Source organism: Buteo buteo, chromosome 32, assembly GCF_964188355.1.
Source record: "Buteo buteo chromosome 32, bButBut1.hap1.1, whole genome shotgun sequence".
In the NCBI taxonomy this organism is placed as follows: Eukaryota; Metazoa; Chordata; class Aves; order Accipitriformes; family Accipitridae; genus Buteo; species Buteo buteo.
In genome coordinates this window covers 1,357,668-1,385,321 of record NC_134202.1, presented here as the reverse complement: position 1 = coordinate 1,385,321, position 27,654 = coordinate 1,357,668, and the positions used below count along the sequence as shown (strand labels likewise).

At 56.8% G+C, this 27,654-nt stretch overlaps 2 protein-coding genes across 2 annotated transcripts in view; both read left to right on the top strand.

Moving 5' to 3' along the window:
• Nucleotides 1-14,832: 14,832 nt before the first annotated feature.
• Nucleotides 14,833-17,100, top strand: LOC142026173 (leukotriene B4 receptor 1-like). The gene is made up of 2 exons (XM_075019018.1): nt 14,833-14,910; nt 16,005-17,100. The coding sequence occupies exon 2, from the start codon at nt 16,024-16,026 to the stop codon at nt 17,098-17,100; it is 1,077 nt and encodes a 358-aa protein (XP_074875119.1). The 5' UTR covers nt 14,833-14,910; nt 16,005-16,023.
• Nucleotides 17,101-19,429: 2,329 nt separating this feature from the next.
• LOC142026172 (complement C4-like) overlaps nt 19,430-27,654 on the top strand; it is a 34,224-nt gene continuing 25,999 nt past the window's right edge. The window contains exons 1-12 of the mRNA XM_075019017.1: nt 19,430-19,509; nt 19,962-20,154; nt 20,418-20,595; nt 21,771-21,841; nt 22,264-22,352; nt 22,959-23,041; nt 23,410-23,506; nt 24,277-24,370; nt 25,223-25,346; nt 25,784-25,896; nt 26,164-26,334; nt 26,787-26,972. Of these exons, the coding sequence (XP_074875118.1) occupies nt 19,430-19,509; nt 19,962-20,154; nt 20,418-20,595; nt 21,771-21,841; nt 22,264-22,352; nt 22,959-23,041; nt 23,410-23,506; nt 24,277-24,370; nt 25,223-25,346; nt 25,784-25,896; nt 26,164-26,334; nt 26,787-26,972 (1,479 nt within the window). The remainder of the gene's footprint in view (nt 19,510-19,961; nt 20,155-20,417; nt 20,596-21,770; nt 21,842-22,263; nt 22,353-22,958; nt 23,042-23,409; nt 23,507-24,276; nt 24,371-25,222; nt 25,347-25,783; nt 25,897-26,163; nt 26,335-26,786; nt 26,973-27,654) is intronic.

Sequence of the window (27,654 nt, the reverse complement as noted above, 5' to 3'; positions counted from 1 at the left end):
ATTTGCCACCATCCATGAGTCAGTATAGAGATAGAGCACTGGCCACTTTTCTCTTTCAGCAATATCTAATGCTAGCTGGATGGCTTTCACCTCTGCAAACTGACTCGATTCACCCTCTCCTTCAGCGGTTTCTGCAACTTGTCGTGTGGGACTCCATACAGCAGCCTTCCACCTCCGATGTTTTCCCACGATGCGGCAGGACCCATCAGTGAACAGGGCATACTGCCTCTCATTTTCTGGCAGTTTATTATACAGCGGGGCCTCTTCAGCCCGTGTCACCTCCTCCTCTGGCGACATTCCAAAATCTTTGCCTTCTGGCCAGTCCGTGATCACTTCTAAAATTCCTGGGCGACTGGGGTTTCCTATGCGAGCCCGTTGTGTGATCAATGCGATCCACTTACTCCACGTGGCGTCAGTCGCGTGATGTGTAGAGGAAACTTTCCCTTTGAACATCCAGCCCAGCACTGGCAGTCGGGGTGCTAAGAGGAGCTGTGTCTCAGTACCAACCACTTCTGAGGCAGCTCGCACTCCTTCATACGCTGCCAATATCTCTTTTTCAGTTGGAGTATAGCGAGCCTCGGATCCTCGATATCCTCAACTCCAGAACCCCAGGGGTCGGCCTCGGGTCTCCCCAGGTGCTTTCTGCCAGAGGCTCCAGGTAGGGCCATTCTCCCCAGCTGCAGTATAGAGCACGTTTTTAACATCTTGTCCTGTCCGGACTGGTCCAAGGGCTATGGCATGAGCAATCTCCCTTTTAATTTGTTCAAAGGCTTGTTGTTTTTCAGGGCCCCATTTAAAATCATTCTTCTTCCGGGTCACTTGATAGAGAGGGCTTACAATCAAACTGTAATTTGGAATATGCATTCTCCAAAACCCCACGACACCTAGGAAGGCCTGTGTGTCCTTTTTATTAGTCGGGGGAGACATAGCTGCTATTTTATCAATCACATCCATTGGGATCTGATGACGTCCATCTTGCCATTTTATTCCCAAAAACTGGATCTCCTGTGCAGGTCCCTTGACCTTACTTTCTTTTATGGCAAAACCGGCTTCCAGAAGGATTTGGATTATTTTCTTCCCTTTCTCAAAAACTTCTTCTGCCGTGTTGCCCCATACGATGATGTCATCAATGTATTGCAGGTGTTCCGGAGCTTCACCTTTTTCCAGTGCAGTCTGGATTAGTCCATGGCAAATGGTGGGGCTGTGTTTCCACCCCTGGGGCAATCGATTCCAAGTGTACTGGACACCCCTCCAAGTAAAGGCAAATTGTGGACGACACTCTGCTGCCAGAGGGATTGAGAAAAACGCATTAGCAATGTCAATTGTGGCATACCACTTGGCTGCCTTTGACTCTAGTTCGTATTGAAGTTCTAGCATATCTGGAACGGCAGCACTCAGCGGTGGTGTAACTTCATTCAGGCCGCGATAGTCGACTGTTAGTCTCCACTCCCCATTAGACTTCCGCACTGGCCATATGGGACTATTAAAGGGTGAGCGAGTTTTGCTGATCACTCCTTGGCTCTCCAGTTGGCGAATCAACTTGTGGATGGGAATCAGAGAGTCTCGGTTGGTGCGATATTGCCACCGGTGCACCGTCGTGGTAGCAATTGGTACTTGTTGTTCTTCAACCTTGAGCAACCCCACAATCGAAGGGTCTTGAGAGAGACCAGGCAGGGTAGACAGCTGTTCAATGCCCTCCGTCTCCAAGGCAGCTATACCAAAAGCCCATCGATACCCCTTCGGGTCCTTAAAATGCCCCTCCTGAGGTAGTCTATGCCAAGGATACACGGAGCCTCTGGACCAGTCACAATGGGGTGTTTCTGCCATTCCTTTCCAGTTAGGCTTACTTCAGCTTCCAATACAGTTAACTCTTGGGATCCCCCTGTCACACCAGAAATACAAATGGATTCTGTCCCTTTATAACTTGATGGCATTAGAGTGCACTGTGCGCCGGTGTCTACTAGAGCCTTATACTCCTGTGGGTCTGACGTGCCAGGCCATCGAATCCACACAGTCCAATAGACCCGGTTATCCCTTTCCTCCACCTGGCTGGAGGCAGGGCCCCTCTAATTCCGGTCAGAGTATTCAGTATTCACTTCTCATAAAATTGGCTCAGAAGTCCCTTCAAGAGGATCGGAAATAAAATCAGCCCTTCTACTCTGTTTGGAAACTGGAGCGGCATTTTTCCTGGTAGAATCCCCTTTTGTGGTGGTTTTTCATCGCAGGTCACGTACCCGTGCATTTAGGACCGAGGTAGGTTTTCCGTCCCATTTCCTCATGTCCTCTCCCTGATCACATAGGTAAAACCACAGGGCACCTCGCGGTGTGTACCTTCTATATTCTCTCTCTTGGGCAGAGGAACGCTCACTCCTAATAGCTGAGACATTGGTCCTTACACGTGTGGAGTAGGACATATCCTCTTTGAATTGCTGGAAATCCTCAGACAGCTTCTCCACAGCCGCAATGCAAGCTTGTAGGGAGGAGGAGAGATTTTCTTCGTATTGACGGAGTTGGCGAGCCACTTCCTCCACTGTCGGTGCCTCTTCATCCTTCCAGGCCATTATTGCCAATGCGTTGGCATAGGATGATGGTGCGCTCCGTACAAACTTCCGCCACATGGGTCGTGTGCATTGGACTTCGTCTGGATCTTTGGGTAATTGTGGGTTGTCCGGGTCATGATGAACCGTCTCTAGCACAGCTAATTCCCTCAGATATTGAATACCTTTTTCCATGGTGGTCCACTTGCTTGATTGACATATAACATCTTCCTTAAAGGGGTACCTTTCCTTCACACTTGACAGGAGTCGCCTCCAAAGGCTGATGGCTTGTGTCCCTCTTCCAATTGCCTTGTCAATGCCACCTTCCCTGGCAAGCGATCCCAGTTGCTTGGCTTCCCTACCTTCTAATTCCAAGCTATTAGCCCCATTGTCCCAGCATCGGAGGAGCCAGGTGATAATATGCTCACCTATACGGCGGCCAAAGTCTTTTCGCAAATCCCACAGCTCACTCAAGGATAGGGACCAGGTTATTACCTCTGGTTCTGCCTCCTCCTCCGGTTCCCGTGATGACCCTGGTTCCTCTTCACCCTTCGCTAAGCGAACTGATTTTTTTGTATATTTCTTTTTCTGTACGGGGGCAACTGATGCTGGTGCAGGTTGGTCCGCTGGTTCAGTTGCAGTATCGCTAGCCAGGTTTTGGATAACCGCAGTGTCTGTCGACGAGGTTTGAGTAGCAGCAGTGCTCGTCGCTGGGGCTGGAGGGACCGCAGTGCCCGTCGCCAAGGTTTGGGTAGCTGCTGTGCTCCTTGCCGGGGCTGGAGGGGCTGCAGTGCCTGTTGTTGAGGTTTGGGTAGCCCGAGTTCTCATCGCCGGGGCTGGAGGGGTCACGGTGCCTGTCGCCAAGGTCTGGGTGCCTGCAATGCTCCTTGTCGGGGCTGGAGGGGCCGCAGCGCCTGTTGCCAAGGTTTGAGTGGCCGCGGTGCTCATAATTTTGTTGTTAGGTCCAGAGACTTTCTCTTCCCCTTGAGGGTACTGAATGGTGTCGAACAGGGCTCGATAGGCATGGGCCAGGCCCCAGCACGTTGCAGTGATTTGTATCTCTGGAGCTGCCGGGGTGACAGCATACCTTTTCCAAATATTTTACTAGTTCTTCTGAATCCTGCACTTGTTCAGGGGTGAATTTCCAAAACATTGGAGGTGCCCACTTTTCTAGGTACCTGCCCATACTACCCCACACACCCTGCCACTCATAATTATCCAGCCTTGGGGCACACCTCTGGGTGATCTTCTTAAATAGCTGTTTAACCTTAAACGAGAGCTGAACCACATTCAGAAGTATGCTAATTCCTAGCAGTAGGGCTAGGACCGTGCTAGTCCCAACACTCCAGGAGTATTCAAATTTCTCAAAATTCTCAAACACCATTGTAACTGGACTGAAGGAGAAAGGAGAGGGGAAGAAAGGTACCCCACCCATAGACTGGTTTTCCATGGAGGAAAGGTAAATGGTATAATTATTAATAGTTTCCCACAAACGGCTCCCACAGTATAAAGGTGACAATGCTAAGTGCAAATACCGGATTAATCCCACAGCTGATGACTTTATCATACCATAAACCAGAGTTATACCATACATCAAAGCAAAAACCTTAATCCACCTCCCACGGATGATAAGCAGTAGAAGAGGAACTACATACAGCAAGTGAGGAGATACATAACAGAGCCTTAAAAACCAGAGCAACAACTCTAATACATAAATCAACATAATGAATGCTTAGAACAAATCTGTTTTAACGAGCTCTGGTCAGGTTTGTCGTTATCTCAACCCTTCGTGCCCACGTTGGGCGCCAAAAGGACTGTCGTGGTTTAACCCCAGCCAGCAACTAAGCACCACGCAGCCGCTCACTCACTCCCCCCCCATCCAGTGGGATGGGGGAGAAAATCAGGAAAAGAAGTAAAACTCCTGGGTTGAGATAAGAACGGTTTAATAGAACAGAAAAGAAGAAACTAATAATGATAATGATAACACTAATAAAATGACAACAGTAGTAATAAAAGGATTGAAATGTACAAATGATGCACAGGGCAATTGCTCACCACCCGCCCACCGACATCCAGCCAGTCCCCGAGCGGCCAAATCACTGCCCCCCCCCTTCCCAGTTCCTAAACTAGATGGGACGTCCCATGGTATGGAATACACCGTTGGCCAGTTTGGGTCAGGTGCCCTGGCTGGGCATGAGAAGCTGAAAAATCCCCGACCATAGTCTAAACACTACTGAGCAACAACTGAAAACATCCGTGTTATCAACATTCTTCACATACTGAACTCAAAACATAGCACTGTACCAGCTACTAGGAAGACAGTTAACTCCATCCCGGCTGAAACCAGGACACAAACTCACATTTCTATGGTCCAAAGCCTCATTTTTACTCTCCAACGTCTTAGCCTTCCAACGCCTCATTTTAGGCTTCCAAAATACCTTTTTTCAGGGTCCAAAGCCTCTTTTTTAGGATGCACACAGGCATTTTTAGGGTTCAGGCCGCCTCTGGAGGGTCCAAGCCCTCATTTGGAGCTTCCAAAGTTCCAGGGTTTGTGCTTTTAAGGTTCAAAGATGCATTTTAAGGGCCCAGAGCATCATTTTTAAGTGGAAAGCCGCATTGTTCGAGTCCAAAGACACATTTCTAGGGTCCAAAGCCTCATTTTTACTTTCCAAAGTCTTACTCTTGTCTTACAAAGCCTCATTTTAGGCTCCAAACCCCACATTTTTACGGCCACAGGCTCACTGTTAGTTTGCATAGTCTCATTTCAGGGTCCAAAGCCTCTTTTTAGCATCCAGACAGGCATCCTTAGGGTCCGAGCCGCTTTAGGAGGGTTCAAGCCTCATTTGGAGGGTCCAAAGTTCCAGGGTTTGCATATCTGGAGGTTCAACGATGCATTTCAAGGGCCCAGAGCATCATTTTTAAGACCAAAGTCTGATTTGAAAGGTCCAAAGCCTCATTGGTCGAGTCCAAATCAAAATTTCTAGGTTGCAGAGCCTCATTTTTACTTTCTAGATTCTTACTCTTGTCTTACAAAGCCTCATTTTAGGCTCCAAACCCCTCAGTTTAGGGCCCAAAGGCTCACTGTTAGTTTGCATAGTACTCCGGATACTCCACAGCCTATGGAGAAACCAAGAGGGCTCAGAAACGATCCTGAAGTCTCACCAGAAGGGAACACGAAAAACACAACAGGAACAGCTTGTGAAAGAGCGTACTGCTTTGGGAAATCTCCTGCTCCAGGAAGAGAAAGTTGCACTCCCATTGCGTACGCACCTTGCTGATCTTCCTGCCGGCACAATCTTCAAACCTTTTCAGACACACTCTGAGAACATTGGGCGTGCAATGGACTGTAAACCTCTTGGAGGCAGCAACCATCTTGTCACACCTTGAAAGCAAGCACAGAGCCAAGTGCTGAAATGCACCCTTGAAATGCACCCTGTCTTCCCCCAAGAAGGCCAGACAAGCTTTCATGTCTCACACATCCTTATGCTATTTGAAGGCTCTTCAGTACCGTAAGGCCATATTAAAAAAAAGCTGCGTCTCATTATTGCGCATTAAACCTATGTGAAACGATGACTTATGCTCGATGACATGCAGCACCTTCACACAGGATCTAGTAGTACTATGTCGTTAGGAATCATCTTACTTGCTATATTTAAAGCAGTTTTTGCCATCCAGCTGCTCAGGTTTCACAAAGTCCTCCAGAGCTGTGGTGGCAAATGAGGCTGCCTGGAGGATTGAGAAGGGAGAGCAGTGAGCTGCGGGCAATGCCCTTGCCCAAACACTTACTAGGAGTTGACAAGAAGACCCAGGTGGCTGGCACTGAGGAGACCTGCCGTGAACCCTCAAGCAGCGTCCAGAGGGAGGCAGAAAGAGGGTATGATGCTGAACGTTTCCCTCAGTTCCCGGGGATTCCTTGGGGCTATCAAGAGCTACCTCTCTGTGGCACCGCACAGTTCAGCTACTGATGGTGTGCAGGGTCATCGATAATGAAAACGATACAACCCATCAGCCTGGGAGCTGGACGGGGTGTCAAGGGAGGGCAAAAGGAAGAAGGATGAGAGTACGCCAAGGGTGCAGAGAGAATAATTCGTACTTGTCCAGTTAATGCCAACACCTACAGGGAGACCACTGCCATGGCCTCCCCAGAAGAACTCAGCCCATTCCACTTCCTGCCTACCACCAAGCTCTCTTCTGTTCACAGTATACGTTTTTAAGTCAACTGCGTGGATTCTGGAAAGCTACAGGGGCCTTGGGATGTCTTGAAGCACAGTCATAAACCCTCTTACTTTTATACCCAAAGGGACATCCAGGAAAGCCTTGTGGGAACCAGAAACTGCTTTGTAGCTCAAGCATGTGACTGGAAGGCAAATCAAAATGCTCAGCGATAGGGGAAGTCGGCTGGTTTACGTCCTTCATACCTACTATGCCAGTCACACCATCAGCTGTTTATCACAGACTGACAGAAGGGCACAGACAATTCCAAGTTGAGCAATAGTTGTAGAAAAGTACCTCCGGATCTCAGAAAAGCCCCCAAATATTTGATGGACAATGGTAGTTGCTTGAGAAGACGTGTCCAAGCTGGAAACAAATGGTAAGGCAGAGAGTGATCTCCTCCAAGAGACTTGCTTTGTCTGAAAGCCCTGGGTGTAGGTTTTCCTTGGTGAGAGTACATCAAGGAGTCCAAAGGGCTCGGGAACATTGAAAAGGTAATTTGCTTGTGCTTACTCGCTGCTTCCGCTCAGACAAGCTCTCTGCATGGCATCGACAGTATAGCGTAGGAACTTGTGGGCATCTTCCAGCCTGCCAAGCTGGAAATGTTCTCCTGTTCCTACAAAAGAAGAAGTTAGTAATTCTCTCCTACAAGAAGGGAAGAAAACCTGTAAAAGCACCTGAAATGACTTATACGTGAGGACACTGATGACAGCGCTAGGCTGGATGGCACTGACTGAGGAATGCAGGACCTCGTTAACGTGCGCTTCCATTATGCACATCGTGCAGAAGCCTTGCTGATGACCTGAAGAAGGAGGGAGGGAGGAAAGCAAGTTCCTCAGGTTAGCAAAAGAGTCGTAGCAATGGGAAACCTGATGGAGATCTTGAAGTTCTGATAATAGTCTCCACTCCTCTTCTCCCAAGGTGCCAATGTCCCAGCAAGCCTGGGACATTTTAGTGCGTAGAAAACTTTCTTCAGAGGGATGCTTAACTGACAGAAGTTTTCTGTGCAATAAGCAAAGAGAGTTTGACTTGCAGGAATAGGGACCGAGACCCAGGGCTAGAAAGACGTGCCTTTCTGATGATGAACACACCCAGATACAACAAGTGGCTTGAATGTTCAAAGAACAGCTCCTCGGGGGGTTGACAAAGAAGGGCTTCTTTTCTCCTAAATCAAATTCCAGATCCTAGGAATCCTTGGGAAGTGCCCAACAGATTTGAGTTCCTAAAAGTACTCACACAACTGGCTGTGCTCCTGAGAGAGCAGGTAGTTGGCCAGAGGCTGCTTGCACGTCAGGCACTGCAGGACGGATTTGAGGAAGCACGTATTGCCCAGGTTGTGGAGTCCTGCTCCAGCTCGCTGTCATTGCTGCCAATCCATGCAAATCTTCTCTGGGAGGAGAGAGGATCCTCTGTGGCAGAGACATTCCCTCAGCAATGACTGCAGGGAAATGACATTTGAAAAGAGATGAGATGATATTGTTGCACGAAAGCATATTAAAAGTCAAGTTCTGTACAGGAGCACCCAGGACAACCAGCTGTAACCTCCAGCCCAGAAACATGGGGGGAAGCCTAACGCTGCCGTTGATATTTACTGGTCCAGAAACAGTTTTGGAGAAGAGTCTGTTCCCCTGACTGCTTTGCCAGAAGTCCAACAAACCCACACTCTGATTTCTGTGCCTCAGTCTCCTTTCCTTTCCCTCTTGAGTCTTGAATTGGATTATCAGGTCAAGTCTTCCCTGTTCCTGACTGCAACTTGATGAAAACAAGCAAGTACGCAGCCCAGCAGGTAACCCAAGTGACAGAGGAGCGTTTTCCTGTGTCTAATTCAAAACACCTGGGTAAGTCTGGCTGCCATCAGGAAGCACCCCAGAATTCACCCTAGGTTGTCAGCACATCAACCTTCAGGGGTGGAGCACCAGCCACGTCCGTTGTCTTTGGGGATTCAGATTCACAAAGTCCAAGCATACCAGTGAAGCCATTACTTATGGGAGTCATTCCCCATTGCAGCCATCGCTTCCCTCAGGAAGAGAGGGGAAAGCTTTGGATGACAAAGGATGTGAGGACGCGCTCCAGAAAGAGAAGCTCAGCACCGCTCCCATCACCTGATTGCAAAGAAATAATTGTACCTCAACAAAATGATTTTAAAAAAATGCCGAACGCAACCCACAGGACAGCATCCGCCATCAAAAGTCTGTCACTGGCACTTGTAACCGCTGTCGAGCTGCAGGCTGGTGGCCCCACTGTCCCTGTCACAGGACTCCAGTTGCCAGCAATTACCGAGGCCCTTTTGAAAGACTGCATTGCGTGTCACCTTCTCTGAAGAGGACCTGCTGCTTACCTGTGGCTAGCCTTAGCAGCAGAGCCCTCGGACTCTCCAGCCCACACTTGCCCACCTTGGATGCAGGAGTGTCTGGCTTTCACCTGCTATTTTAAAGGCTGCCTTTGCCACCCTCCTTTTCTGTCTCCCTTCCCACCACCTGAGTCAGGGTGGGCTTCTTGTTGTTCTAGGCTGAGCCCAATGCCTCAGACTACACTGCCACCCCCTAATTTACCTATCCTAGGATATGCTAAAGAAATAAGAATGAGCAAAGAGGAACTCTACCCATAGCCCATCTCTGGCCAGCCTATCAAGGTGTAAAAGTTCAGCCTACAGCTCGGAAGGTAGAGACCAGTCTGTACTTTTAGCCTGTATCTACCTACTATGAACATCTCCAAGGCTGGAGACCCCACAACCTCCCTGGGCGACCTGAGCCAGCGATCGTCACCCTCACAGTGACGTGATGTTCTGAGGGAACCTCCTGTGTTTCATTGTGTGCCCATGTCCCGGTTTCAGCTGGGATAGAGTTGACTGTCTTCCTAGTAGCTGGTACAGTGCTGTTGTGGTTTAACCCCAGCCAGCAACTAAGCACCGCTCACTCACTCCCCCCCATCCAGTGGGATGAGGGAGAAAATCGGGAAAAAGAAGTAAAATTCGTGGGTTGAGATAAGAACGGTTTAATAGAACAGAAAAGAAGAAACTAATAATGATAATGATAACACTAATAAAATGACAACAGTAATAATAAAAGGATTGGAATGTACAAATGATGGGCAGTGCAATTGCTCACCACCCGCCCACTGACACCCCGCCAGTCCCCGAGTGGCGATTCCCTGCCCCCACCTCCCTTTTCCTATACTAGATGGGACATCCCATGGTATGGAATACACCATTGGCCAGTTTGGGTCAGGTGCCCTGGTTGCGTCCTGTGCCAACTTCTTGTGCCCTGGCTGGGCATGAGAAGCTGAAAAATCCTTGACTATAGTCTAAACACTACTGAGCAACAACTGAAAACATCCGTGTTATCAACATTCTTCACATACTGACCTCAAAACATAGCACTGTACCAGCTACTAGGAAGACAGTTAACTCCATCCCGGCTGAAACCGGGACAAGTGCTATGTTTTGAGTTCAGTATGCGAAGAATGTTGATAACATGGATGTTTTCAGTTGTTGCTAAGTGGTGTTTAGTCTAAAGTCAAGGATTGTTCAGCTTCGCATGCCCAGCCAGCGAGAAAGCTGGAGGGGTACAAGAAGTTGGCACAAGACACAGCCAGGGCAGCTGACCCAAACTGGCCAACGAGGTATTCCATACCATGGGACGTCCCATCTAGTATATAAACTGGGGGGAGTGGGGGCGGGGGGGAATCGCCGCTCGGGGACTAACTGGGTGTTGATCGGCGGGTGGTGAGCAATTGCACTGCCCATGATTTGTACATTCCTATCCTTTTATTATTACTGTTGTAATTTTATTAGTGTTATCATTATCATTATTAGTTTCTTCTTTTCTCTTCTATTAAACTGTTCTTATCTCAACCCACTGGTTTTACTTCTTTTCCCAATTTTCTCCCCCATGCCACTGAGTGGGGGGGCAGTGAGTGAGTGGCTGCGTGGTGCTTAGTTGCCGGCTGGGGTTAAACCATGACAGCCGATCACCTCTTGTCCTGTCACTGGCCACCACTGAGAAGAGGCTCCATCCTCTTTGCACCCTCCCTTCAGGTATTGATATACATCGGTAAGATCCCCCTGAGCCTTCTCTTCTCCAGGCTGAACAGTCACAGGTCTCACAGCCTCTCCTCCTAGGTGAGGCGCTCCAGTCTCTTCACCATCTTCCCGGCCCTTCGTTGGACTCTCCAATATGGCCATGTGTCTCCTCTACAGGGGAGCCCAGCACTGGCCCCAGCACTCCAGATGTTGCCTCACCAGTGCTGACCAGAAGAGAAGGATCACCTCCCTCCACTGGCTGGCAGTACTTTCCCTAATGCAGCCCAGGACACTGTTCATCTTCTTTGCTGGAAGGTCGCATTCCTGGCACATGGCACCTTGGTGTCCACCAGGACCCCCAGGGCCTTTTCTCCAAGCTGCTTTCCAGCTGGGTGGTCCCCTGCATATTTTGGTGCCTGGGGTTGTTCCTCCCCAGGGGCAAGACTTGGCCTTTCTCTTTGTTGAGCTTCATGAGGTTCCTGCCAGCCCATTGCTCCAGCCTGTTGAGGTACCTCTAGGTGGCAATGTGACCCTGTGGCCACTCCTCCCAGTTTGGTGTCATCTGCAAACTTGCTGAGGGTCCACTCTGCCCCACCATCCAGCTGTGAGCCAGCATCCCTGCATGCCCAGGAAAGATCTGCCTATCCCCTGCCCAGCCTATGGCTCCAGCCTAACTCTAGGCTCTGTCCTAACTCTGAAATCAGTTTTTCTGCTCTTGGCCAACTGTGTGTGTGTCCAAGTCCTAGACCTGTGCACCTTAGTGTGAGCAGGGTTAAGATGTGCCACTTCAAAGTTGTCACCTCTGGATGCATTGGTATCCAGCAATAATAAAAACAGGGTAAATCCAGCCACCTTCTCCTTCAGACCACCAGAGGTGGGATCCAAGGGTGGGATCAAGGACGACACACACTCTGACACCTTCCTTAACCAAAGTGAGGTTGAACAAACTCTGGTTCTCCAGCTCATTGTTTGGACTTTTTCAAAAGTTGCCTGCTGTCGTGGTTTAACCGCAGCTGGTAACTAAGCCCCACACAGCCACTCGCTCACTCCCGCTGTGGTGGGATGGGGGGGGGGAATCAGAAAAGTGAAAGTGAGAAAACTCCTGGGCTGAGATAAAGACAGTTTAGTGGGGAAAGCAAAAGCTGCGCACAGAAGCAAAGCAAAACATGGAATTCATTCCCCACTTGCCACGGGCAGGCAGGTGTTCAGCCACCTCCGGTAAAGCAGGGATCCAGCGCGCTGCGTAATGGTTACTTGGGAAGACAAACACCATCCCTCTCAACATTCCCCCCTTCCTTCTTCTTCCCCCAGCTTTATATGCTGAGCATGACGTCATATGGTCTGGAATATCCCTTTGACCAGTTGGGGTCAGCTGTCCCCTCCCAACTTCTTGTGCCCTCCCCAGCCTGCTTGCTGGTGGGGTGGGGTGAGGAGCAGAAGACCTTGACTCTGTGTAAGCACTGCTCAGCCCTTGGCTCTGTGTAAGCACTGCTCCGCAGTAACAAAAACATCCCTGTGTTATCAACGCTGTTTCCAGCACAAATCCAAAACACAGCCCCATACAAGCTACTATGAAGAAAATGAACTCTACCCCAGCCAAAACCAGCACACACGCAACGCTTGCTTTTTGCTGCTTGTCAGGAGGATCTCCTGATCTCCGCGATCTTTCAGGTGTGGCTTAGAATGACCTCACTGTGTCATCGACCTGGTAACACCTTGATGTTGACCAGCCCTGACTTGATCCCGATCCCCTGATGAATCTTCTGCTCAGGTTCATCCCCTGATGGTTCTTCTCCTTGCGTTCATCCACTGCTGGTTCTTCTCCTTGGGTTCTACCTCAAGGCACACAAGTCTGGGAGATATTCCTGGAGAAGATGGAGACAAGGCGGACATAAAACATTTCAGCCCATTCTGTATCTACTTGTAATACCTTCAGTAGTTGCCGTACGTGGTGTTTATTTTGAGTGTCAACTGAGTACTGCTGTGGACCTTCCTTCCAAGGAAGGACCCATCCTTCCAAGATGCTGTCCTCAGAGCCAACTCTACTGAGCCCTGCTGCCCTTTGGTGCTCCTGACCATGATATCCCACCTAAAAGACCTGTGAAAGACTTCATCCCAGCCATGATGGTCACTCTAAAGGTGATGTCCTCCACCCCACGTCTTTCCCAAGCCCCTTGAAGACTGTAGGAACCTTCATGTTTGTGCTAGAGATACATTCACCTGCTCATGCGTCCATGGTGGGCTCATCTGGGGGTGGGGGCATGATGTGTAGTTGGGGGAGAACATTGTTGGCCAAAGAAGCCTTCTGATGACGTTTGAGCCCTACACCTGGGAGAAAATGAACTTTTTTTGGAGGTGGGATGGGACAACATAGCAAAACTTGGTGCATCCTCACCATCGATGGTGGAGGAAAACATCTCAGACACCAACTGTGGGATGACCAGGAGAGAAAGGTGGAAAATTTGGATTTATAGAGGCTGTTGCTGCTTCTTTTGGCACCTCTAACAAACAGCCCTGTGTCACTGCAACCCATTGGTGGCCCAATAAGCCACTGGTGCCATTATGCTAGTCCTGGTGTTCCTATTGGCTATTTGTATCTTTTGGAGGAGGAGTAAATGGGATAAAGGGAAGGATAAGGATCAGAGTATAAAGTGATAGAAAGGATATAAAGTGATACAAAGGGTACAAAATTAATTAAAGTGAAGGGATATTGACAGCTGAGGAGAAGATATCCTGTTGAGGCCCAAGCGCTTCTCCTCCAAGGATGTCCTCAGACCAGGTACACCACACTCGAGTCCCCAACATATTGAGCAATGCAGAGCATCTTCCCCCAAAATGCTGTCCACGTGGGGTGTTAGTGGCCCAGATGCCACCTCATCCCTAACCCCAGGTCCTCTGAATGCATGGAGAGGAGGTTCTAACACCATATTCATTGCCAAAGTGTAGGACATTTGGAGTGGGGGGTGTCCCCATGAGCCTCTTCAGTGAGCAGAAAGCAATTTTTCTCAAAAAAAAAAGGCTTAATGAGAATTTTCTTCCTTCATTTCTTCATTAGGATACATTCACTGGGAGGGACTCCAAAACAAAGATCACCCAAGTGCTTCTATCATGGTCTTTTCTGATAAAAATTATCCTTGACCTCAGAATAACCCAGGAAACTTCTGGATTATGATCAAAAAGTGCTTTATTTGAAGCCTCATCTCTATCCCGGTGGAAAGAAAGAAGAAATAAAAAAAAATATAGTTTTTATTCTCCCTCAAACCCACATGGACTTTCTGAGTCCTGAGGAAGTTCTTCCCAAGGTGGCTGAAAGCCTTGGGTTGGATCACAGTGAAGTCCCACTTGGAGAACATCTGCCTAAACCCAACCCCGTGAGTTTAGAGGGGCAAAAAAACTGCAGCAGAGGCTGAAAATGGCCAACATTGCCCATTTCTAGTCTTTGGACGTGTTGGCTAGTCAGTAACATTGTGGGAATATGGGGGGAGACATGGAAGGGGAAGGTTGGATCCCATTGTGGGACATCTCCAGTCTTCGCTCTCTTTGTTTGGACAATGGCATGATGGGAAGTGGGGATTCCTTCAGTGTGGTGGGTTATGGAGGGCCACCACTGTCACCGGGTCTTCTTCTCACTTGGGGTCACCCCATCATGGGTGGCATCTGCTGGGGGTGGCCCTGATTTTAGGGCCAGGACACAAACCTTAGGACAGGTGGGTGGAGGGATGGATGGAGGGAAGGAAGAGAAGGTATATTGACTATACCACATGTAGAAGACCTTCCCTGTCCCATCAACACCGTTTCAACATGCTCCCACCACCCCCACAGCCATGTGATGGAGCAACCAAACACCCCCACTCCTGGTGGACCTCCTGGAGAGTCTCTCTACCTGGTGACAATGCCACCACTCGTGTCATTCACCCCCCCCCCAGGGGACAAAATAAGGTCCAGCGTCCCTCCCCCACCACATGTCCCCTTCCTCCCCTGTGGTTTTCCTGCCTCCTTCCTCTTGCGTGAATGTTTCCTGCCTGGGGCTGGGTGGAGGGGAAGTGGCACCTAACGGTTACAGCCACCACCGGTGACAGGGACACCAAGGATCCACCACCCAGGCCGGGGACTCCAGGAAGGGACATGTGAGTCCCCAAGGTAGGGAAGGCTGGTGGAGTGGGAGGTCTTGAGGGGGCACCTGAAAGATCGGGAGGGGGGAGCGGGGGAGGACTAGAAGGTCTGGAGGGTGACTGGGAGGTTTGGGGGGCAACTGGAAGATCTGGGTGGACTACTGGGGCAATTGGGAGGTTTGATGGGGGCAAATAGGTGGTGTGGTGGCTCAGTGGGAGGTCTTGTGGGCAACTGAAAGGTCTTGGTGGACAACTGGGATGTCTAGTGGGTGCAACTGGGAAGTTCGATGGGGGAAACTTGGTGGTGTGGTGGGGGAAACTGGGGGGTGTGGAGGGTCAGTGGGAGATCTGGGGGGCAACTGGGAGATCTGGGTGGACAGCTGGGGGAAACTGGGAGGTTTAACAGGGGCTAATGGGTGGTGGCCCACTGGGAGGACTGGAGGGCAACTGGAAGGTCTGGGTGGGCAACTGGGATGTCTAACAGGGACAACTGGGAGGTTTGATGGGGGAAACTGGGTGGTGTGGTGGGCAAGTGGGAGATCTGGGGGGGCCAACTAGGAGGTCTGGGAGATGCCGAGATGGAGGGAAAGAGCCAAGGGGGGTAAAGGAAGAAGAGGAGGAGACCTCAGAGAGTGGGGAGAAGGAAGGAGGGGTGGTGGGATGGACGAGGAGGGGAGGGGTCATGGGGGTGGAGTGAGATGGGAGGTGGGTTGGAGGGTTGGAGAGATGGAGGGAGGGATGGAGAGAAGGACAGATGGAGGGATGGATGAAGAACAGGAGGGGTGGAGGGAGGGATGGAGAGAGGGATGGAGGGAGACGTGGCAGGAGGGAGAGATGAAGGACAGAAGGAGAGAGAAAGGAAGGGAGGAAAGGATGGATGGAGAGATGGAGGGGGGATGGAGGGAAGGAGGAAGGGCAGGATGGAGGAAGGGATGGAGAGATGGAGAGATCAAGGGATGGAGAAAGGGATGGATGGATTGAGTGATGGAGAGGTGATGGAAAGGAGGGATGAGAGACGGATGGAGGGATGGGCGGAAGGAGGAAGGGATGGAAGGAGGGAGGGATGGAGGGAGGGAGACCTGCATTTTCTCCGGAGGATTCTGTGTCCCCCTCTCCCCACAGCCCCTCTCCACCTACTGCCATGATGTCCTCGTCCCCTGCCAATGCTTCGTCCCCCCTGAATGCCACATCTGCCCCCATCCCTGGCGCGGCAGTGGGGCTGGCCCTGCTGTCAGTGGCAGTGGTGGTGGGGCTGCCAGGCAACGCCATGGTCCTTTGGAGCTGCGCCGTCACCCATCGTCGCAGTGTCCCCGTCCTCCTCATCTTCCACTTGGCCTTGGCTGACGTGGTGACCCTCCTCACTGGTCCCGTCTACCTCCGGGCCTTGAGCGTTGGCCAATGGAACATGGGCTTGGCCGTCTGCCGCGGGTGTAACTACCTCTGTGCCGCCGCCATGTACGTCAGCATCTTCCTCATCGCTCTTCTGGGTCTCCATCGGTGCTTGGCAGTCTCCAAGCCGGCGACAGCAGTGGTGTCAGCGGGTGGTCGTGCCGGACAGTTAGCTCATGGAGCAGCAGCAGTGACTTGGTTGGTGGCTTTGGTGTTGGCCATCCCATCCATCGTCTTCCGACGGGTGGAGCGTGGGCACTGCCAGCGGGTGCACAGCACAGAGGCTTGGTTGGTGGTCCACAACCTTCTGGAGACCATCTTGGGTTGGGCTCTACCACTGACCGCCGTGGCTGCCGGCTACGGGTTACTGATCCGCCGGTTACGCCAGACCCGGTTGGCCCGGCGCAGTCGTACCTTCCGGCTGGTGGCTGCCGTGGTGGTAGCCTTTGCAGTTGCGTGGGGACCTTACCACCTGGCCAGCTTGTTGGAGGTGGCGGTGGTCGTACGAGGAGGTGGTGGGACCTTGGAGGTAGCTGCCAAAGCCATCCGGCCACCGGCCACTGCCTTGGCCTTCCTCAGCAGCGCCATGAACCCCCTCCTCTATGCCTGTGCCGGGCGAAGGCTGTGCCGTGGCGGCGGGGGGTCTCTCCTGCCCCGACTCCTGGAGGTCTCGGCCATCGCCGGCAGCTCCCGAGGGACCACAACCAAGGGGAACCAGCGGGAGAGAAGGAGCTGGAGGGGAGAGGAGGGGAGGAGGGGGGGGGAGGAGGGAGGGACAACGGTAGGGGAGGAAACAAGGGTGGAGGAGGGGGGTGTGGAGAGGGTGTGATGTCAGGGGAGGGTCTGGAGAGAGGGGGTGGGCATGGTGGAGACCCACAACACAAAGCCCTCCCTCCCTCTGTTCATCCAACCATCTCCATCTTTCCATCCCCCCATCCATTCATGTCTCTGTCCCACCACCCATCTCTCCACCCCCTTGTCCCTCTCTCCACCCCTTCCTCCAGCCACCTCTCCATCCCTCCCTCCATCCAACCATCCTGCTCTTCCTCCAACCTTCTCTCCATCCCTCCACCCTTCCTCCAGCCATGCCTCCATCCCTCCCTCCACCTATCTCCATCCTTTCATCTCTCCACCCCCCTCCAACCCTCCATCCGTCCACCTCTCCCCTTCTAGCCCTCCCTCCATCCCTCTCTCCATCCATCCATCCCCACCTTGATCCGTCTGTCAATCCATCCCTCCATCCCTCCATCCCTCCCTTCCGCCGTGGCCTCGTGGTGGCCCCGCCCTCTTTGTCAGCCATCACAGGAGGACGGAAGAGAAACACGGCAACTCGGGACCCCCTCCCCAGGGGTTCTCTGGGATGGTGGTGTCACCTGTGTCCCTCTGTCCATCCGTCTGGGAAGGGACCCAGGCGTCCAGGGGGGCGGGGAAGGGACAGCAGGGGATTGGGTGGTCCCAGGGGGGCTGGTTCTGGGGGGACTGGGGGACATTGGGGGGGTCTCAGGTGGGGTTGAGGGTGCCAGGAGTGTCACCAGGAATGTCACCATGGGGGACCTCCCAGGAGGTCACTGCCGCAGCCTGGGTGTCCCCATGGCATCGGGGGGGGGGAGGGGGGGTGTCCCCGTGGGGTCCCCAGGGGGTCCTGGGTGTGTCCCCGGGGATGGCCTAGGGGTCACCAGGGGGTCATGATGGGGTCCCAGGGGTGTCTCAGGGTGTCATTGGGATGGGATGGAGGGATCAAAGGGGTGCTACTGGTGGGTCACTGGGGTGTCACCGTGGGGTCTCAGGGGTGTCTCGGGGTGTCACTGGGTTGGGCTGGTGTGTTAGAGACACAGCGGGCTGGCCACACCCATGTGACATCACACATGACCTGGTGGAAGGGGAGGGGACGTATTGCAAGGCGAGTTCATACGTGGCCTCATTGGTGACAACAGAGCTCAGGTCCCGTCTGCTCAGTGACTGGGGGGAGATGGGGGGGGGGGATGATGGGGACTTCCCTGGGAGATGGGGGGCACAGGGGGGACACTGGAGGGACATCCTGCACCCGGTCAGGATGACCTCGGACACCTTCTGCTGCAGGTCTGGGTCCCACCCCGGGGCGGGGGGGTCACTACCTGTCCCACATCTTCCTCCGCGGTCTGGCTGGTGGGACAGCGTGTCCCCTCCCCTGCCCCAGTTTGACAATGACACCAAACTGGGAGGAGAAGCTGAGACCCAAGAGGGTCGGGGGGGCACCCAGAGGGACCTCAGTGGGTGGAGAAAGGGGCCATGAGGAACCTCATGATGTTCAACAAGGGGACGCGTCCCCAAGACCAATGGTCACCTGAGGGGGGACAGTGAGGACCAAGTGTCACCTGCGGGGTCTATGGGGACCAACACCCCACATCCAACCTCAGCCCCATGGGTCAACCCTTGTCCTCCAGACCCCATAGGGCCCCATAACGTCTTACAGACCCCATAGTGCCCCATAACGTCTTACAGACCCCATAGTGCCCCATAACCTCATATAGACTCCATAGTGCCCCATAACTTCTTACAGACCCCATAGTGCCCCCTAAACTCTCATAGACCCCATAGGGCCCCATCACCTCTTGCAGACCCCATAGGGCCCCATAACGTCTTACAGACCCCATAGTGCCCCATAACCTCATATAGACTCCATAGTGCCCCATAACTTCTTACAGACCCCATAGTGCCCCCTAAACTCTCATAGACCCCATAGGGCCCCATCACCTCTTGCAGACCCCATAGGGCCCCATAACTTCTTACAGATCCCATAGTGCCCCATAACCTCATATAGACTCCATAGTGCCCCATAACTTCTTACAGACCCCATAGTGCCCCCTAAACTCTCATAGACCCCATAGGGCCCCATAACCTCTCGCAGACCCCATAGGGCCCCATAACTTCGCATACACACCATAGGGCCCCATAGACTCTCATAGACCCCATAGGGCCCCTGTTGCCCCCCATATCCAAGTCCCCCTGCCCCATAGACCCCCCCACCCCACAGGGCCATTTCCCCGCAGTCATGTGTCCCCACCCAGGGGTCAATGGCCGTGGGGCCAGCGGGGGAACCCCGGCATCCTGGTTAATGATTGACCCCCAACGCGCTCACCCTCTGCCGCCAGCCCCAGCTGCCCCACATCAGCGGTGCCATGGGGCCACGTTGGGCGTTGGGTCTCCTCGTCCTCCTCCTCCTCCTGCCGATGCCGGGGGGCAGCCCCCAGGACCCTGAGTAGGGCCTATGGAGCAGCTATGGGGCTGGGGGGAGGGTGCTATGGGGCTGAGTGTGACTGTGGAGCAGCTATGGGGCTTGGGGGGCTATGGGGGCTCTAGGGCAGCTCTGGGGCTGGAGGGGTGAGCTGTGGGGCTGGGTACAACTATGGAGAACCTATGGGGCTTTAGGGACTATGGGGTTCTGGGGCAGCTATGGGGCTGGGGGAGCTGTTAAGTTCCTATGGGGTTTGTGAGGAGCTATGGGGTAGCTATAGGGCTGAGAGGGGGCTATGGGGGCTCTATGGGGCAGGTGGAGCTATGAGACAGCTATAGGGCAGCTATGGGACAGGGTTACATCAAGGCATATGTGGGGTACCTGTGGGGTGGGGGGGACTCTGGGACACCCCTGGGGTGGAGGAGGGCTATGGGGCAGCCATGGGGCAGCCATGGGTCACGCTGTGTCTCCCCCAGGCTGGTGCTGGTGGCACCTCGGCTTGTGGCCCTGGGGACCCCCGTGGGGCTGCTGGTGGCGGCCGTGGGGCCAGTGACGGGGACAGTGACCGCCTGGCCTGGGGAGGGCGACCGTGGGGCAGGACCCTGCGCCCCCCCGGTCCCCTTCGACCTCGGGACCCACAACGACTTCAGCCAGATCCTGAACATCGAGGTGTGAGGACATGGGGGGGCAGAGGGGACAGGGGGGTCCTGGGGGGCCATGGGGGTCCTGGGGGGCCATGGGGACGTCCCCATGGGGCAGGGGGACATCATGGAGATGTTCTTGGGGGGCACACAGAGGTGGGGATGTCCCCATGGGGCAGGGGGACATCATGGAGACATTTTGGGGGGGCACATGGAGGTGGGGACGTCCTTATGGGGCAGGGGGACATCATGGACCCCCACGGCCCCCCAATGACCCCCAATGCCCCCCAGGTGACCCCAGAGCAGGCCAAGCACTGTGGGGCCCTGGAGGCCACCATGGGGCAGACGCTGCTGCTGGAGGCCCGGAGCCCCCCCCTGCCCCCCCAGCGGCTGCGTGTGGGGCTGGGGGGGCCCCGGGGGGTGCTCCTGCTCCAGACAGACAAACCCCTCTACGCCCCCCGGCAGACTGGTGAGACGCCTCCCCCCCCAGGACTCCAAATACACCCAAATCCCCCCCCCAATACACCCAGATAACCCCCAAATCACCCTCAAATCGGCCCAAATACCCCCAAATCACCCCAGGATTACCCCAAATCACCCCAAGATTGCCCCAAATCACCCCCAAATCCCCCCCAGATCACCCTACAATTATCCCAAATCCCCCCAAATATACCCAAATCACCCCAAGATTGCCCCAAATCACCCCCAAATCCCCCCCAGATCACCCTAAAATTATCCCAAATCACCCCAAATATACCCAAATCACCCCCAGATTGCCCCAAATCACCCAAAATAATCCCCCAAGCACCCCAAATCATCCCCAAATTACCCCAAATCTCCTGAGATCATCCCAAATACACCCCAATCCCCCAATCAGCCCCCAAAACACCTCAAATCCTCCAAATTACCCCCAAATCCCCCCAAATTGCTTCAAATCCCCCCAACCCCCCCAAATTCCCTCTAAATCCCCTAAATCCTCCCAAATGCCCCAAATCCCCCCCAAATCCCCCCACGCCCCCCTCCTCCTCCCCACGCCCCCTACATCCCTATATACCCCCCACAGCCACCTACACCTCCCCCAGCCTCTATACCCTCCCACTCCCCACAGAGCTCCCCCCACCCCTATAGCTCCCTGCCCCCCAACACACCTCCCTGCACCCCATATCTATCTATACCTGCACCCCTATAGGTGCTCACTCACCCTATATACCCTCCTGCACCCGCCCCCCCCATGTCCCCAAGCCCCTATACATCTCTTTGCACCCCAACCGCCTCCCTGCACCGCTATACATCCCCCTGCACCCTATGTAATTCCCTCTGCCCCATAGGTTACCCTGAGCCCCTAAACCACTCCCTGCACCCCTATACATGCCCCTGCACCCCACACCGCTCCCTGCACCCCTATATATTAAGTGGGCCCCCCATAGAGCTCCCTGCACCCCTATATGTGCCCCTGTGCCCCATATAGCTCCCTCTGGTCCTATAGATTACCCTGCCCCCCCATACTGCACCCCATACCCCCTATACAGCCCCCTGCACCCCCTATGGCTCTCTGTACCTCTATATCTAGCCCCGCCCCCCCATACCACCCCCCCCATCCCTCTACATGTCCCCGCCCCCCATATGGATCCCATACGTCCCCAGTGCGTTTCCGCATCTTCTCACTGGACCCCGATCTGCGGCCGAACCCCGAACCCATCCTGATCACCATCACGGTGCGGAGTCTGTGGGTCTGGGCTATGGGGCAGCTCTATGGGACTGGGGTGATCCTATAGGGTGGTTCTATGGGGCTGGGGCCACCCTATGGGGCTGGGGTGGTCCTATAGAGCTGGTGGCCCTATGGGGTGGGGCTGTCCCTATGGGGCTGGGGTGACCTACAGGGTGGCCCTGTGGGGCTGGGTCTATGGGGAGAACCCTATGGGGTTGGGGTGGTCCTGTGGGGCTGGGCCTATGGGGCTGAGGCTATGGGGCAGCCCTATAGGGTTGGGCTGTCTCTATGAGGCTGGGGTGACATACAAGGTGGCCCTATGGGGCTGGGCTGAGCACTCCAGGGCTGGGCCGTGGGTCCCCCCCACGGGTGCCGTGGGTCGGGCCGTGGGTCAGGACCCCATGTCACCCCATGCCCCCCGGCTCCCAGAATCCCCTGGGGGCACGGGTCCGGGAGGGGCAGCGGGTGCCCCAGGGGATGGTGCTGAGTGACCAGATGGTGCTGCCAGACATCGCCCTGTGAGTGGGGCCGCTATGGGGCTGGGGGGGGCTATGGGGCTGGGGGGGTGGTGTGGGATGCTATGGGGTGGCCTGGGGCTGTGGGGCTGGTGCTATGGGGCTGGGGGGTGGTGTGGGGGCTATGGGGTGGTGGGGGGTTGTATGGGAGCCATGGGGCTGGGGGGACTATGGGGTGCTATGGGGGGTATAGTGGGGATTGGGTGTTATGGGGGGGGCCAGGTGGGGCTATACGGGGGTGGGGGCTGTGGAGGTTGTGGGGCAGCTCTGGGGGCTACGGGGTGCTGGGGGTTACAGGGGCTATAGGACATTATAGGGTCTGGGGGAGGGCTAAAGGCGATCGGGGCTATAGGGGGCTATGGGGGGGAGGTTATGGGGCTGTGGGGAATTGGGGGCTATGGGGGGGGTTAAAGGGGGCTGGGGGCTATAGGGGGGCTGGGGGGGGCGCATTGGGGTTACGATGCTATAGGGAGATCCAGGGGGCTATAGGAGCTGGGGGGAGCTATAGGGGTTGTGGGGGCTGTAGGGGTTGGGGGGGTTATGGGGAACTGCGGGGGGGGGCAGGGGGGGCCCATAGGGCCCACAGGCTCTATAGGTGCCGATGCACAGGCCGGGGACGTGGCGGGTGCAGGCCCAGCTGGTCACCAGCCCCCACACCACGGGCTCGGCCGCCTTCACCGTGCGGCCCTACGGTGCGGGGGGAGGGGCGGGGAGCCCCGGGGGGGGGGAGGGGCTCGGGGGGAGGGGGGAACCCCTGGGACCCCTATGGGGGGGGAGCGGGGCGCTCCTGGGTCCCCCTGGGGCACTGCTGGGTCCCCTATGGGGACCCTCCTGGGTGCCTCCTGAACGCCCCGCCCTCCGTTCTGACGCCCCGCCCCCGTGCCCCGCCCTCCGCCCTGACGCCCCGCCCCCGTGCCCCGCCCCCCACGCCCCTCCCCGACGCTCCACCCCTCTTGCCCCCACACCCCCGACTCCCTGCCCAGCCGACGCCCCGCCCACCCCTGACGCCCCGCCCACCCTCGATGCCCCGCCCCCTGACGCCCCGCCCCTCTCCCCCCAGCCCTCCCCGGGTTCGCTGTTCGGGCCGTTCCCGATCGTCGCTTCCTCCTGCTGGGGCCCGGCCCCGCCCCCCCCCTGCGCCTGCGCCTGCGCGCCCGGTACCGGCCCCGCCCCTTCGGGACCCCCCCCCCCAAATCTCCTCCGCAACCCCCCATGGGACACCCCAAAATTCCCCCCTGGGACCCTCCCCCCAATCCCCCCTAAGACCCCCCAAAACTTCCCCGGGACCCCCAACACCCTCGAGACCCCCCCAAATCCCCCCTGGACACCCCAACCCCCCCTGAGACCCCCTAAAAATCCCCCGAACCCCCCAAACCCCTCTCTGGACCCCCCCCCCCCAAATCCACCCTGGGAACCCCAAAATTCCTGGGACCCCCAAAAAGCCTCGGGAACCCTCCCCCCCCAGGACCCCCCCCCAAATCCCCCCTGGAACCCCCCCCAAACCTCCCCCCGACCTCTGGGCCCCCCCCACTCCTGGGTGACATTTGGGGGACCCCCTGACCCCCATGACCTTTGGCATTTCTCCCCCCGACCCCTCTTGATCTTTTTTTTTGGGGGGGGGGGGTCCCCCAAAACCCCACCAACTCTAAGGTCCCCTTGACCCCCATTGACCTTTGGGGGATCCCCTCTGATTTTGACGTCCCCCCACCTTTGGGGTGTCACCCCGATTTTGGGGACACCCCCCCCCCGATTTTGGGGACCCCCTTCTCATTTTGGGACCCCTCCTCTAATTTGGGGGCCCATCCCCTAATGTCAGGGCTCCCCTGAACTTTGGGGGGGGGGGCCCCCCCCTTGACCTTTGGGGCCCCGCCCTCCTCGATTTCGGGGTGTCCCCCACTCTGATTTTGGGGTGTCCCCCCCCCCCCAGGTACCTGGATGGGGCGGCGGTGGGGGGCCAGGCCCTGCTGCGGGGGGGGCTGCGGGGGGGGCCCTTCCTGCGGGGGCTGGAGCAGCGCGCTCAGGTGAGGCACCCCAAAACCCCTAAGGGCACCCCCAAACCTGGGGGGACCCCAACTTCCCTCCCCCCCCCCCTTAGGGCACCTTTAAATCCCTCTAGGGACCCCAAAAACACCCCAAAAATTTCCCTGGGACCCCGCCCACCCCCCTTTGGGTACCCCAAAACCCACTGCACCCCAATCCCCCCCCCCGAGACCCCCAAAATTCCCCTCAGGGCACCCCCAAACCTTAAAGCCAGCTCCCCCCCACCGCGGGGACCTCAAAACGACCCCTGGGCACCCCGAAACCTCCTTATCCCACCCCCGGGGACCCCAAAAGAACCCCCCGAGCCCCCCCCAAATCCCCCCCCAGGGAACCCCAAATCCCTGAGGACCCCAACCCCTCCCCTCCCTCCCGGGGACCCCCAAAACGCCTTTGGGGACTCCAAAACAGCCGTGGGACCCCCCCCCCCCCCAAACATTCTGGGGACCCCAAAATCACTTGGGAGACCCCGAAACCCCCTGGGGACCCCCCCCCCAAAACCCCAAGGGACCCCGACATTTTTCCTGGGGACCCCAAAAACACCCTGAGCCCCCCAAAATCCCCGGGGGACCCCAACCCACCCCCCCGGGGACCCCAAAACCCTCCTAAGCACCCCAGAATCCCCCTTGTGGACCCCCCCAAAGCCATTCGGGGAACCCCAAAACCCCCCCAGGTCCCCCAAAACTCACCAGGGACCCCAAACCAGCCCTGGGGACCCCCCAATCCCCCCCCCCCCCCCAATTCCCCCATTTACCCCATTTACTCCCACCCCACCCCGGCTCACCCTGGCCCCGCCCCCCGCCTGGCTCCGCCCCCGCCTGGCTCCACCCCTCCAGGTGACGTCAGGGGAGGCGGAGTTTAACATCACCCTGGATGCCGTTGTCAGCGCCCTGGGCGTGGCCCCGCACGAGCTGCAGGGGGAGGGGCTGCGCCTGGCTGTCACCGTCGTCAATGACGATGGTAGGGGTGGGGCCGGGGAAAGGGGGCGGGGCCGGGGGGTGGGAGTGGCAGGGAAGAGTGGGTGGGGGCACGGCCTGGGTGGGATGGGGCGGGGCCGGAGCGGGAGTGGGTGGAGCTGGGCATGTGGGCGGGGCTGGAGTCAGGGCAGGAGCAATGGTGGGTGGGGCTGGATTTGAGGGGCGGGGCTGGGCAGGAGGGAGGGTGTGGCCAGACATGGGGGCGGGGCCAGACTGTGGTGAAGGCTGGGCGGGGGTGGGGCGGAGTCAGCGGAGGGGCGGAGCCTGGCAGGGTGCGGGCGGGGCCAGGGTGTGGGCAGGCCCACGGGGTACGCGGTGAGGTGGCAATCCCTGAAGGGGTGGAGCCAGAGCTCTGGCCCCACCCCTCGTGAAAGGGGCGTGGCTACGCCTGTCCCCCTCTGATGCAGTGGGTGTGTCCAGGGGGGGAGGCAGTGCAGCAGGAGGTGGGGGTGGGGCTGGTGACCTCACCGTGGGCCTTGGAGCTGAGCCCCACCCCCCGCTTCTTCGTCCCCGGGGCCCCCTTCACCCTGCTGGTAAGCTGGGGGCGGGGCTCGCGCCTGGGCGTGGCTCTGGGGGCGAGGGCGGGGCGGCCTAAAACCTCGTGCGAGGCGTGGCGCGAGGGCGAGGCTGCCGGCCCGAGGGCGTGTCGGCCCTCGCGCACCCTGCGCGGGAGGGGGGGGGAAGGAGGGGGCGGGGTCCGTGGCTGGGCGTGGGCTCGGGCGAGGCCTCACACGAGGGCCCCGCCCGCTCGCTCGCGCGAGGCCTCGTGTGAGCGGCCCCTCCCTCGTTGTCCCCCCCAGGGCCGGGTGCTGGAGGCCGGGGGGGCTCCGGCACCGGGGGTGGAGGTGCGGGTGGGGGTGGGGGTGACGGGGGCCGCCCCTCCCCCCCCCGTGCACGTGCGGGCGGATCCCCGGGGGGACATCGCTGTCCCCATCAACGTCCCCAGCGAGGCCAGCGGGCTGAGCCTGAGCGTGAGCGGGGACGGGGGACGGGGGGGGGGGGGGGCGTGGGGGTGTTGGGGACATGGGGACAAGGCGGGACGTGGGGGACAAGAGGGGATTTGGGGGGACAGGGGGGGAGAGGGGGTATGAGGGGGGACATGGGGACACGGGGGGACAAGGGGGGACATGGGGACACGGGGGATAAGGGGGGACAGTGGTGAGAAGGGGGGACATGGGGACATTGGGGCGACGTGGGGACATGGGGGGACAAGGGGGGACATGGGGGTGTTGGGGACATGGGGAACACGGGGGGACACAGGGGGACAAGGGGGGACATGGGGACACGTGGGGACACGTGGGGGGACACAGAGACATCGGACATGGGAGGACGTGGGGACACGGGTGGGGACACGGGTGGGGACACAGGGGGCCGTGGTGTCCCCGTGTCACCGCAGCACCATGTCCCTGGGGGGGGGGGGCAGGTGGAGGCGGGGGCTCCGGGGTCCCCCCCGGCCCGGGCGCAGGTGACGGTGACGCCGGTGGCCGCCGTGGCGGGTCACTTCCTGCTGCTGGGGGGGCCGAGGGGGCCCCTGCGCCCCGGGGAGCTGCTGCGGCTCCAGCTGCGCCACCGCGGGCCCCCCCCAGGGCCCCCCAGCTACCACGTGCTGGTGAGCCCCGCCCCCGTCGCGTGTCGCACCTGTCATGCCTGTCACCCGTCACGCCTGTCACCCATCACGCGTGTCAGCCGTCACGCCTGTCACCCATCATGCGTCGCGCCCGTCACTCATCACACCTATCAGGTGTCACGCCTGTCGCACGTCACGCCTGTCACACATCACGCCTGTCACACGTCACGCCTGTCACACGTCACGTGTGTCAGCCGTCATGCCTGTCACCCATCATGCGTGTCAGCCGTCACGCCTGTCACCCATCATGCGTCGCGCCCGTCACTCATCACACCTATCAGGTGTCACGCCTGTCGCACGTCACGCCTGTCACACATCACGCCTGTCACACGTCACGCCTGTCACATGTCATGCCTGTCACACGTCATGCCTGTCACACATCACGCCTGTCACACATCACGCCTGTCAAACATCACGCCTGTCACATGTCATGCCTGTCACACATCTTGCCTGTCACACATCACGCCTGTCAAACATCATGCCTGTCACACATCACACCTGTCACACGTCATGCCTGTCACACATCACGCCTGCCACACATCATGCCCACCACATGCATGTCACACATCACCTGTCGTACATCACGTGTGTCCCACGTCACGCCTGTCACACATCACGCCTGCCACCCATCATGCGTCACACATTACACTTGTCACCCATCACT